Source organism: Colletes latitarsis, chromosome 8, assembly GCF_051014445.1.
Source record: "Colletes latitarsis isolate SP2378_abdomen chromosome 8, iyColLati1, whole genome shotgun sequence".
NCBI classification, from domain to species: Eukaryota; Metazoa; Arthropoda; class Insecta; order Hymenoptera; family Colletidae; genus Colletes; species Colletes latitarsis.
In genome coordinates, this window is record NC_135141.1 from 26,710,043 (window position 1) to 26,723,992 (window position 13,950).

At 43.9% G+C, this 13,950-nt stretch overlaps 1 protein-coding gene across 8 annotated transcripts in view; it reads left to right on the forward strand.

Annotated features, from left to right (window-relative positions):
- Positions 1-13,950, forward strand: part of Sarm (sterile alpha and armadillo motif) — a 106,474-nt gene that overhangs the window by 76,359 nt on the left and 16,165 nt on the right. For 6 of the 8 annotated variants that reach the window (XR_013080115.1, XM_076770795.1, XM_076770794.1 and 3 more), the window contains 3 exons: positions 9,268-9,402; positions 12,223-12,440; positions 12,831-13,095. Coding sequence is in view for 7 of the 8 variants with exons in the window: in XM_076770795.1 (XP_076626910.1) it covers positions 9,268-9,402; positions 12,223-12,440; positions 12,831-13,095 (618 nt within the window). In the remaining variant the exon portion in view is untranslated. Of the gene's footprint in view, positions 1-6,790; positions 7,318-9,267; positions 9,403-12,222; positions 12,441-12,830; positions 13,096-13,950 lie in introns of those variants that run through there. The other 2 variants (XM_076770793.1, XM_076770796.1) reach the window with 2 other exon arrangements.

Below are 13,950 nucleotides of genomic sequence, written 5' to 3' on the forward strand. Positions count from 1 at the left end.
AATGAAATCACGTTCGTCATCCCGTTGATTTGAACGCACCGATTGTAGGCAAGAGTTACGAGGGTTACGTAATTTGGTGTCGCGGATATAGCGTTGAGGTGTTTGCACGAGTGGTGATTCAGTGTTTAGAGATCTACGAATTGATTTAAACGAGGATTTGTTGATGGGTTTCATTTGACTGATGCTGCGTCCCGCGGTGCTATTTACTCCGCAGTTTATCCTGAAAAATTAAGAAATTGCTGTCGCGAGACCTGGCCCTTGAGAATAACACTTGAGCGAATGCATGAAAAATTCTAGGTTGGCAATCACCTTGGTTCGCACGGACGGAATAGTAATCGCGTTCTCCGGGTGCTCGATGGGTCAATGGCACCGTCCGCCATCTTTCGTAACCTTGAATGACCTTGTAAAGTACAGATCGTTGAAATCGTGGCCACTGTCATAGCAAAGACGAAAAAGTAGAAGGAAAATAAAGCTGTCCTCAAGATCTCCTCCTTGGCATAAGGTGCGTTTATCTTACCAGTCGTCTGAGCTGTCTTGTTATTCGACAGATTAGGATAAGTGGAATTCCACCGTGCTGCGTTCGAGACGTTCACATTCGCTGTCAGTCACGCGGATGTTGATCTAATGGACGATCAAAAGGCCACGTTCGAAGACACTCGTCGCTCGGGACAAAGTCCAGGTGTTATTTTCTCGTTCCTTTTCTCGAAAAGTACGCTGAACTTCGGTGACCTGCTTTCACCGTCGATAGAAATAGAATTATTAACGATTAAAAAAAAACCGTACTTCCGTCTTGAAATGGCGTAGAACTCGATGGACTTCGAGCACGGTCGATGACTAGAAAAAGAAAAGACTTGAAGCGTCGTTCCATCTCCGGTTTGTTTTAACGAGGTTGCTGTTTACCGAATCACCTATGCTCGAACAAAGTATTTCGCGCCTCTATTCCGACACTGTGACGCAAATCGTTCGCTCGCGAACGGGTTAACAAACCGTTTCTCGGTAACGATTCGTCTCGTGCCGCTTCTTTGGCTACCGTGTCGGTCCTTCTCGGAATCGTCGATTCGCCTCGCGTGTGCTCGACATACCTTCGAATTCGTGATCGTCCGAACGAACACACTTTGACTCGTCTCTCCGGCACTCTTACGCAACCGAGACTCTTGATTGGACGGTGTAGCGACGATCAAGGGAACCCACGACCCTGGTCCTCCTGGGGAAAAAGTGCTCCTGCACCTCCATTGAGAAAAACACCTTGGGCAATTTACCACACAAAGTATTATTAGCTGCAGAACGCGACTTTTTGTACGAAATGCTCGACAACAGGTGCCAGGTTTCGGATAAAACTTTGTGAAGTACTTGGATTGAATTAAAACGAAATTTAATTCCCCCCGATATGGTTTGGTATTCATGAGGTAGCCAACATCAATTTAGCATTGCATTTAAATATCCAGGTCACTGGAGATGAAGTCGAAGATACTTCGCGCGACTTTATAACAGTGTTCAATCGGCTTAGAAAATTAAGTACGTAGTATAAAATTACAATAATAATAGCGTGGCCTTATCGCGCACAGATATATCATCGAAAGGGAGTACAATGGAATATACTGCGTCCGTCTGTTTAGAAAATTAAGCACGTAACGTGGAATTATAATAATAATGGCGCGTCTTTATTGCGCGAAAATTTACATTAATCGTACGATACGTCTCGAAACAGATTGGACGCTTTCAAGTCTGGATCGATCTCAAGTCTTATTAATTTTTTTTTTCGTCGCAAAACGAAGCACGTTAAGCTCGACTCCTCGTTTTTGTCCGAGTAAAAGAGTACCTGTGCCAATCACCTGCGACTCAAAAATAAACGATCGCGCGTCACGATCGAAGGCCGATCGATTAAAATTCATTAGCCGGCGACGACCTTGCAGCAGCAATTCATTCGGCTAATTAATTTAGGTAGTCCTCCCGATCCCCTTCGATCGGTAGCGGGTTGCCAAACAACCGGCGTCGATTTGCAACGCGTCGCCTAATGAGACTTAATCGCTGCATTCCTCTTACCGTTCCCTTACATAAGCCGTGAACGTATCAACGGACCGAATTGCACTGGCCGTACGCCATAAACTCGATATAAACGAGCACCGAGTACGGGCGGCCCGACTATTTTCCTCTTTTTTTTTTCTTTTTGCGCAACGTTTCGATGTCTCAATCCGACCGCTCGACTTTTTTTCGATTCGAAGCAGGAGCTTTCGAAAAAGTCCACTCGATGCTTCGAGCAAAACGGAGCGTAGAACGTATTAATCTAGCAACCTCTTTGTTTACTAATATATCCCGGTTACATCACACGCGCGTGTATTTTTATTCCTTCGCTGTTCTAACAAACGTTATCGGGCGCGATAACAGCTCCGACTTTCGAGATTAGGCGCGGCGCGGATTATCGATTGTTCCGCGAAAACGATTTCATCGCGTCGCTGTCGACGATCGGGATTGGAACAAACGTTCCACGAAACTGAATCGTTTCGAGAAAGCTTCGACTTTCTCCTGCTCTTGCTTTGTAATTAATCACGATTACGGAGTTTAATTGTTAATTCTTCAGCCGGAACTCGTTCCGGGAAGGCGCGTAAAAGTTTGTTTTCCAAGGCGACTTGTAGCTAATCCGCAGGGGAGTTCCGTTATCGGTGGACGTTCGCTTCGTGCACCGTGTGCTCTCTCGGCGATTCGCTTTTCGCGCCGCGTGGAATTCCTTCGTTCCACGGGCTTATCTCGCGTTTCAATGCCACGACGAGTCGTCAAGGAATTCTCCTCGCGGTGTCTCGACCTAGGCAAGAAAGAGATAGAGAGGAAGAGAGAGGCAAAGCTCCTTTATGCGTGCGTAGAACCGGAGGAACGTGTTTCGTTCGGGACTCGCGAGAGAGGAGTCCTTTGTTCGAGCGGATACGAGCGTGTTGCGACGCGCACACCTCCTTACAGCTAATTGCAAATAGCCACTAAAACTCCAATTCGCGAATTTCCACGCGTATTTAACGCCAGGGGCTCACAAAATATTCGCGACGTTCTTTATCGAATCAAAACACTGGGTTTCACAATTGGTCCATTATCCATCTAAAAAGGAGATCATTGCATCCAGAGATAAGCAAAGCATCGTACTTGAATAAAAATTTCATACAACGAATGAAAGATACATACTTAAATGCAGCGTGTAACGGACTGTAAAATATGAATGGAAAAACTCAATGTTTGGATCGAAGGTTACCGGAAATAATGGGTTCAGTGAATTATTCGCTTCAGTGAATGATTAACGTCCGTATAATTCGGACCAGGCAACCCTAATCGATTCTTTGTGCCGTCCGAAATCCTGCTTTAACGCTGAGCGTCTTCGTCAAGGCTTACGAGCACGGTTTCGTACGCACGTATACAGGGGACTTTATACAACGACAGTGTCACGAGGAGACGTCTCCGAATCGCCTCTTTGTGTCTGGCGAGAGCCAAGACGCCTACAGCTGTCTGCCAATGCTCTCTGCGATAGAGTCTCTTGCTCGCTCGAAGACAAACGGAAGGATAAGGAAATTATTTCCAGAGACGGAACCCACTCCGGGTGCTGGCCCCTCGCAGAATGCATCCTTTATCGTTTAACTTAACGTTCTGTACGTTATTTGGTCCGCGGCGAATTTCTTAGTAAACTTTATCGACGCTCGTTGAACCGATTCTGAAATAGGAAAAGGTTCTTGTTGGAGGGAATCCTTTGTATGCACCATTTATTGGACGTTTAAAATAGAATTATTCGTCTAAATTTGGACGTTTCTTCCAACTTAGTGGATAACGACGTAGGTCTAGATATCAATAAGAGTATAAGGTTACCACCATATGACCACCATGGCAGTCATGGAAGTCGATACACAGTTTATCGATGTATCGAGGTATCTGTAAGATTTTGATATTATCGATACGTCGAATCATCGATAAAATATCGATAAGCTTATCGTTAGCGGCGCTGCTGGGCTCTAGCGAAGCAAGGTCTACGTGATCGATAGTCGATAGGTAAACGATATTTGCCCATCGATATTTCGATCGTTTCGCGAAATATAATTCGAGGGAAAATCAATCCACGGTATCGTAGGCATTAAGGAAACTGTAACAGCGCGTTTACGGCGCCGTTTACGACTCGATAAATCAAGTGGCGCCAAAGAGCGTCGGTCGCTGCACGACCCACCAACGAACGCAACGCGCTGGAAAGAAGGCACGATAGGGATATTATTTGGTCGCTGACCTATCAAGGCGGCCGCACCTACCTTATCTATTGCTCTTTTTCGAACGCCCCTCTTTATCGAGTCGAAGTTCCCCCCTCCCTCGCTCTCTATCCACGCTCTCTGTTTTCTTTTCTTTTTGCTTCGCTCCTCCGTTTTATACCTCTCTGTCCGTTGGCGTTTCAACGTCTGGAAACTTCTCATTTTTCCGTTCGTCGGCCAGCACGTGCACCAACGGCGTCGAGGACACCCGGTACACTTTCGCCAAAATTCCTGGCCGACGTTCGACGTGCTTCTCGAATTTTCTTCGGCCGCCTCGTTAGACCGCATTCCAGCCTTTGTGTCCCTCTTTTCCGTCCACCAGATGCTCGCTTACGTAGTGATCGAGGATGATTTAACGGGTCCAAGGGTGTCCAATGTTACAGAAGTAATATTTCGACGATCGAGGAGAAAGAAATCCATTCAACATTCGTATTAAAGTTCGTATTGAACGATCATGCGCTGTACTGAATCATCGTAAATTGTTTTCTTGGGATATTGACATTACCTGTTTCTTAGTATCATAAAGGTCGATGGACCCTTTTATGTTGTCATGGAACACGTCTGGGGCCCACCATGAGGCACGCCCACATTCCATTTTTTAATAGAATGCCATATAAATTTCTCCAATTTTTTATAACAAGTTTATACAAAAATTATCCATATTCTGTGTAAACTTCAATTGTGAAAAAAATTATTTTGTTCTTAGTAGATTCAAGAGGGTTTTCCAATGATACAGGTCCATGTGATAATGGCTGACGTACTTTTCAGGCTTGTTCAGTACCGCATATAACATGGCGATAGCCAAAAGTCCTGGCCTGAATTCTTGGACGTGCTTCACGTTACGCCCTCGACCATAGATAAAGAAGAACCTGCATTCTTTCGAAGCATAAATCAGTCAAGGACTGCCATGTGTTGCCTGTAGTCACAAACCTTCTATAGAGTTTTACTGTTATAGCGGCTGTAAAAGCGTCATCCATATTTACAAGGGACATTTTTACGTATTCCTAAAAACTCCAGAGCTTCAAGTTCGAATACGATCGAAAACGTATCCTTTCGTTTCGTAAAGAAAAGATATCTTCCCTTATTTCGTGTACGATAAATTTTATTTTTAATATGTACTCTGTAGATAATATTTACTACGGCCGTAAAACCATTTTTACGGCTATCGACGACCTTAACCTATTAACGTGAAACACGAGTTAACTGAAATTATATTTGGGCAGTTACATGACTTCAGTGTTCCGCTTAGTAGCTATAGAGTGATTAACAAATCACGAAGTTTATAATTACTTTTTATAATTAGTTTATTATTACTGCTTTTTATTTCCATCGAATGTACTATATCTTTCGATGTTTCTTCACTTCATTTGTTTATTTGAAGATCTCTGTCTTCAATTGCATCATTACATACGTATGTATTAGAAATATATTACGTAGACTTTGCATATGAGTGGGCAAGCAACCTAACCTAACCCAGACAAGTTACCTTGTCTTTCCTGATTGCACATAGGGGGCGTTTCTAATCGAGAGAGACCCAGTTATCAAGTTTATAAACGCGTAATACTTCACGTTTTGCTAATCTTGCACAATGATGAATTTGTCCCGTTTAAGACGTAAATTGATTATTGTTAGAAAGCAAAGCGATCGTACGACGGTTTATCGATAAGTTCTTGTTTCAATTAACATCGTGATTCCGAGAAGTCGGCCCGTAAAATCGATCAATTTTTCGATCCCATTAAGTGCTCGCAGTCTCCCCCGCACTCTTTAAGGGGAACGTACATAAACTGGGACAACGATAACAGGATTCTCGGAACGACAGCGGTAAAAACGCGGTATTTTTTGTCTTCCAATAGTCGAGCCGCGAGTAAAAACACTTTCCTTCGTTAGAACCTCGCAGACATCTTTTTTTTCGCGCGCAAAAGTTGGAATCAACAGACGGAATCATTACAATCCACGCTTCGCGCTCGTTTTTCCCACGTAACGTTTCATTCATGAAACGGAGCTACGATTTAGCATGAAAATTAAATGTGAATAAATCTAGGCTCGTTAATTATGTTCTCGCGCGTGATTCGTGGCAAGAAATAGCGCCGAGACTTTTTCGCGAGTTTTTGAGGTTATCGAGGAGTCCATCCAGATGGCTCCTGTCACGAGGCGTAATAGAAGCGAGAATTCCTTTTTCCCTTGCTATCTGTTCGTTAAAGAGACAATCGCTGTGGCCAGAGGTCTGCATGGCGAGTTACCTTTTAAAAAAAAAAATAACCTACGGAGATAATTGTCAAAGGTCATCGCGTTCATTCGATCGGACCGCGTGCCGCGGCACGATTAAGCGACTTCATTAATCGGCCGGTTTCGTGTTGGTCTTTTCCTAGAATCCCGTCGAACGACCTGGTTTTCGTTCTTAATTCGAGGCTTCTCTCACGTGCGCGCGAGCTATGCGGAATGCGTTAGTTGGCGGGGTCGCCGTGCGTAGTCGGAGGCGCTGAGGTCGCGACTCTCGTGCCACCTCCGCGCCACAGCCGGTTAGTTCGACTCCGACCGTCACGCGATGTTTATCGTTTGACCAGTTGGTCAGTACGCACGCGTTCTACGTTCTTTGTGCCAGCCGGTAGAGGTTAATCGTACTAACCGTTCGTCGAACGTCGACCGTCTTCGTTAATTTTCGAAACCGCGTTCGGCTGTCCTTGCATTTCTCTCGTCACGAAAAAAACAGCAGCCGATTGCGCTGTGTGTCGGCTCACCGATATCGAGATGGACGCGCGCTCGCGTGCGCGACTTAAGCCAACGACTGACGATGACACGTGAAAATCGACTGTGTTTTGCTCGACTAGTGTCCGGCCAGATACGGGAATCGCAACGCGATGCTTCGAGAGGGCGACGGTGCAAGAGTTCGGTCGAGGTTCTTGAGAAGATAAGGACTATGGTGGGGTGTTGTAGAACGCCAGATAAAGAGTAGGCTGGAAGAGGAAGTGTGCCCTCGGTGAACTGTCAAATGGTCAGTGTCTCGACTCGCTTCACGGTACCTCTTTCGAACGCCGTGCTCCTTGCATCGGTAAGAAACGAGCGTGTTTTTGTATACATTCGCGCGGTGCAAAGGTTGAAACGAGACGGAACAGAAACGTACACTTTCGACGCGTGCATTCTGTGTTTACATTTCCAGAACAGCCTTTTTTTTTCTCTCTTTTCTGTCGAGCGCACGAAGAACGCTCGTGTTGACACACAATAAGCGTACGTGGAAGTGTTTCCCTTCGTACCGTTGACCACATTTACGTAACAGACGTGTGGCGAGACCGTCGCGTATCGTGCACATCTTTTTCCCCCAGAACTTACTGGCGCGCGTGCAATATGTACGTGGAACGGAGTGCCTCGCGAAGCCTCCGGATGACATTTTGATTATTTATCTTTCTTTCTCGACGCGACGGTTCGTGCTTCGCGTTCGAGTTTAAATGGGCACGCGTACGTTGCCATACTTTTCGTTCGCTGCCCACGATATTTTTTTCTCGTTCGGAACGCGAGCCAATTAACCGTGAAGCACGAAAGGTCGACTGCTTTCGAACGAATTTTCAAGATCCGGGATCAGCTGGTAGATCGACTTCGGGCAATTATTAACGCCGCACGTGGGTGTAGCGGTCTGCGTACACGCCTGATTTCGAGCACCAACGAGTTTCGCAGGTTCGATCGGTTTGCTCTCGGTTTACCGTATGGCGAACGCCAGTGCCAATATGCGACGACAAATTACTGTTACGTACATCAAATGTTTTCCAAAATGGAGAACGCAAACATTTCTTTATATTGGTACATTGTCCATTAAAATTGTATCAGTTTAGATCTACCACTATGTAGGGCGCAATAAATATTTTTGGGGAGGGGGGGAATTACTCGAAAAGTTTCGAAATTTGATCGTGCAAAACTTGATCAACCAGGAAAGTCCAAATTATCTGTAGATATAGATGGAATTTAATTCTGAGATTTATTTGCAATGTTTATTTCATTTAAACAATTAAAACTCAATCTTTTCATAGTTCTTGGCACTCTTTGATATCTTGGCATTCAACGAAACAATGAAAACAATATATCTCTATAAATGAGAATAATACATACCCTCATAAATATTTTCTTTTATTACTCTGTTGTTTCGCTGAATCTTAAGATACTAAAGATTCCATATCAGTCGAAGAATGCACAACAAATCGACGCGTAAGTTACTCTAACATGGGAATTGATTTTTAATTGTTTTTTAATCGGCTATATCCTTTTCGCGTTTCTATCTGGCACTGTTTTTGAAGCGCTCCGAATAAATTATTGGTATTACTAAGCAGACATGCCTAGGTGTAGATTTAAATGATTTATGGTCTGACATGTTATAGTCTGCGGTTATCAAATACCGCCATTCACTTGTACCTTATATTCATTCATGCAGCGTATTACAAAGGTTCTAAATTTCAATGTAGAAATTCACAAATTTCAAAAAACTGATGAGAATTAAATAATAAAATCTGTAAATCTATAAAAATGTTAGAAAATTTAACCGTTCCTCTAAACATTTATTCGTAGGCCCTCGTGTCGTTACCTACGTGAAAATATACTGAATAATTAAATCGAACGAAGTATTCTGTACTTATGCAACTATCGAATATGAAATGCTAATATATTCGACATTCACTGACCAGGTATTTACAAATCACGTGTCTGTGTATGCTCTGTTCGACGATAAGGCCGAATCAAAATATTATATGGTTGCACAACTACCAAATATAATATACGAATACCATTAGGCAATTAAAGACGAACGGAATATAAATTATTCTTATCTTATTAATTCTAGAATTATCTCATATTCATTCTCATTATCTCTACATATAATACAAGACTATATGTAACTGTGATAATACATAAGTTATGTTGATAATGTATAAGTTATGGCGTCTGAAAGACTAGAGACCGGTTTTGAATATTAATGTACGCAGTTTCATTAAGAATTTTGTCGGTTTTGTTATTGCAGATGTCGGAGTTCCCAGCGGAGGGAGGGGAAAACGGTGACATGCACACTGTCATGGAGAATTTTCAAAAGAAGAACAATTTGGTGACTGGCAGAAGCCACGTCAGCCATCATCCGCAGGTCACCACGTCGTCGCAGGTGAATTTTACGATATTTTTTAATTCAGCTCCGCGCTTTCGCGCCGACAGATAACTTTATCGCGGATGAGAGCGTAATCCTGGATAAGAAAGAACGATCGTTTGCAAACATTTGATTGATATATCAACGCCGACCAAAACAAAGTACGATATATTTACACTCATCTAAAAGCCAAATGGAGTTACGGCAAATTGAATCAGCAAACACTAAAGCGTTAAACATACTTTGTTACTTCTCGTTTCATCGATATTATCTCTTCCCCGTGTAAAGGGTGTGTCGTCTTGGCCACGATAATTGTATAATTTGTCAACAAGATATTATTTCCAAGGTCATATTTTCGATGCTTGGATCCTCAATATGCATCGACGCAAATTCGAAAATGTTTAATGAACATCTTTTAAAATTATTCTTCTTCGACAGAGGTTGACAAAATTCTCGTCGAACCCTTTGTGTATATTTATCGCGGAATTTCTCGCGAACCTCGATACCGAGCAGACATTCTGCGGTTGTATTCGAATTTTCTATTTAAAGATCCCGTGAAATGATCTTTATTCTGCGGTAAGTAATGCGTCACGTTACTAGAAGCGGAGCGTCGCGACGTCTCGCCCACACCGTGTTCGAAATTCCTGATCACGGGAACTTGGGAATTATTCACCCCCTTCGCGATTCCGCAACCGTCCTGAGAGAATGTCCAAAATTAATTCGCGATCATCATCCTTCGTGTCCACGTGGCGTCGGTCATCGTCGAAATTATTTTTTTGGACGTCAATTGGAACTATTTTCTTTCAACGAGGCCTACAAAATACACCAAATACACATGACACATGATGTTGTCGAAATTCGATTCTATGCTAATGGTAGTTGCGTACAAAATTATTATTTTTTTTTATCGTTAGTTAAATCAGCTTGGTTTAATTAATAGAATCGTAGCGTACGAACTTCGTCGAAATATTGTGGCGTCGCGGAGGATTAACTGGTGGAAATTGGGCTGAAAATTGAGGAAATCCCACTTTAGGTCGATCTCTTTCGGTTGGAGGAGCTTGGATCGCGATCTATCGCCGGAGCCAACCTATTATGCAATGATATAGAGTCCACGTGTTTCAGTGCCGCCCACTGATACCCTTATCATTGTAATATTCTCTGTTAATTACGCCTCGGGTCGTCTTCCATGGATGTGCAAGTCACTCGATTCCCGGTCTCGTGAAAGCGTAGATTCATTCAGCTCGGCTCTTTCACTCGTCGTTTCCTACTTTACAGAACCACGAGAGAACAATGCCAGTGATTTATGACATTCTTCGGGCTAGTGTGGCTAACGTTCTTGTATTTGACGCCAAATCTCAGGTGTCCCAAGCATATTCCTCTCATTTTGTTTGATATTTCGCCACGTGTCCTCGTTGAGGCTTGAGGCCATTCAAGAATCCAGGGTTCGTCAAAATAAGGAAACGTAAATAGTTTCTATTCGACATGTATTACAAGATGTTTCTACTGTCCTCTTTGGATGTCGGTTTCTCTTGTCGAGAAATAAGGGAAAACCTGACATTCTTGAGCGTGCGTTAACCTCAATGACGAACCGTGTCGAGGCATGCATCGAAATAAGCGGAAGACTCTTGGGAAACACCTGTCGAACGAATTAAATTTTCCTGTATAAAGTTTTTAATTATTAAAATTCTCACCACAAACGAATCCTCGTGCTTGGAAATTTTCGTATCCCTACACGCTCGCGTGATAATTTAAAGAAACGTTGACTGGATGCGTTGAAGTAGGAACCGTGAATTAATTTGTGGACTCGTTCGACTCGATCTTCTCGAAGCAACAAGCCACTTCGTCAACGCGTCGATGGTTGCTGTCTCGTCTGAAATAATTGAATAATCAAAGACTGGCGTACCCGGGCGTTTTACGTAACGAAACGCCCACGTGAATAGTTTTTTCCGCTCGGTTGGCCAGATCGAACTTCCAGGTCCGGGAACCTTGAGACCAGATTTCTTAAGGCTTTCCGTCGTCGAGACCATCGCCACTCTTCGATTTCGTACGGTGTTTGGCGCTATCGGTCGCCTCCTCTTCGGATATTTACCAGACAAGCGCCCCGTTATCCGCGTTCCTTCACGATTAATCGAACCGGCCCGGCCAGATGGTGAGTAAACGATTCTTTCCGCGGATATTTTCGGAAAATCGTGTTTGCCTTTCCACGGGTTTCCCCCCGGTTCGCGAAAGGCTTTCCGATCGACGAACCTCGCCAAGAAACATTGTTGCTTTCTCGACGTCCAGTTGGACCCCTGTCAACGAGTTTATTTTCGCACGATTCCCACCGGAGTCGTCGCAATTTGTTGCTGTTGATTTGTTTCAGCCCCAACCCTGCCACGATCGCGATAAAGTTCGTAATAACACATTTATTATCCCGTGGACTTTTGTGGTCGGTGAGCTCGAGAAACTAGAATGAATTGCTCTGTAAATTCCGAAGAACAATAAATTTATTTGCGAATCTATTTTAACGCGTTCGTATCCAATAGCGTGGTGATATGACCCATATACGGATCATGGACAGTGAACACGTTGACCCTTGATGGAATCGGGGTCCTTTTTGATCCATGCAAACTTTATTTCGATTGACACTGAACAAATAAAGAAAACGCGTAGGCGGTCGATTACGAGATCCAAAGTTCCCGAAAGCGTGGAAAGATCGCGGAAAAAGGATTATTCGCGGTAAAATGGCGGCTAAGGGTGGGAGGTAATAGTATAGAGCGAAAAGACAGAGTATAGGCGAGATGGTGAGTCATGCCACGTGGATTTTAAATAGAACGTAAACGGCTTTTGACTCTGCAGATGCTGACGACGAACCAGAGCCAGAGCAGCAGCAGCTCGAGCAGGGTGGCCAAATCCTCGCAGAGGATTCTTACCTCGTCCTCGTCGAGTGAGATGAAAGCCAGCTCTATGAAAAGCGACTTGAGGGAACTTCAGCGCGGCATCTCTGAGATGAAGAACAACATATCGACCAACTTCTCGCAACGATTGCGCAGCAGCATGGAGAATCTCGTGGACAGGTGGGTAGAAAAGTGTCGAGGATCGTGAACGGGAAGGCGAGATCATAGTTTAACGAGAATATCGGGTAAAACGGTGCTCCGCGGTTATATTTTCGTGGGTGGAATTTTCGAAGATTTTTCGTAATACAAAATAGATGTTTCTAAAGTAAGTCTAAACTTTGTATTCGTGGATTCTACGAAGAAAATGTAGCCAACCGTGGTTCTCAGAGCGGCTCAGTGACGAGTTATCGTCCGAGTCACGTCCAAGATTTATTTATAAACGCGTATTCCCATTTTAGCAGCATCAACCGTGATTATTTTCGAAGCTCTTCGCGCGTCGCGTAAACGCCGGTAGCGAGAATCGAGCTTCACTTTGAGGTTTCATTGAATCGAACCTGGTATTTTCCACAGGGACGGAAACGGAACCGAGGAGGGCGACCTGACGGAGCCGTTGGTGACGTTTCCCGATCCCGACACGCCGCCTCCTGTAACGGGGACGGCCACGTTGACCGGTGGATCCCCCTCGCAGCTGAGTTCCTTGAACTCGTTGAACAATCTTCACAGCATGAGCCCGCCGATCAGTATGTCGAACATTTCGAACATGACGAACTTGCCTGCTGGTCAGGAGACAATGAAGTTCGAGCAGAAGAAGATGACCAGCGCATCAAAGACCAAGGTAACATTTACCTTTGACCCCCCCAAGACGAACTTTTGATCCTCCACTTTAAAAACAATATCTTTTTCTTACACACAAATTGTAAAATATAAATTGTAAAGACTGCACAAAAAGTTGACCATTTATCGAGTGCAATTTTAGATATGTCATACTCGCCAAAGAACGATATCTATAATTGCTCGTGTTCGTCTACTATTACTTCACGTGTGTCATCAAGTATTATTTCATCTACTTGGCTGAGCAGTATAGAAATACTTGCAGCGCTCAGGGATTAGAATCTAGCAAAGTATCAGAATTTGTGGCTCCAAGGGATTTATATTTCATATTTTCTGTTTCAAAGAATCATACACAGAAGCTTCACACTTTTACCAAATTTAAAACTTTATGTAAACACAAATTTCACGCAAGACTTACCCTGTAAATATAATTCTATGAAAAGGGGCTAGAATCTGAGTATCGGTGATTTATGGGTCTGAATTTGATCTTGGACCCGAAACGTTGAAATCTCTTGATTCATGATGCGAATTGCGGCATCCTCTTCCCAGAGAGGGACAGTTTTAGACTGAAACTGGCTTCCTGCTCGATATTGCGTGCAGAATAATCGATGTCGCGTGGACTTTGCGAGGCTGCGCAATGTTTGGCCGGAGGTGCGGTTTCCTCTGGGTAGTCTAGGTCAAGGACTCCGAACTCTCTAGACGACTCTGGCCAAACTGACAGCGAGTCGTCCACAAAGCTCCTTTGTGGAGCTCCTCCCTTATACCCAACGTCACCTTCTTGCTCCATACTCCTCGTCGTTTTGCTTCGACTCGCGTAAACACCGAGACGATCGTTCGTATTCTTTGTTTTACGTAATCG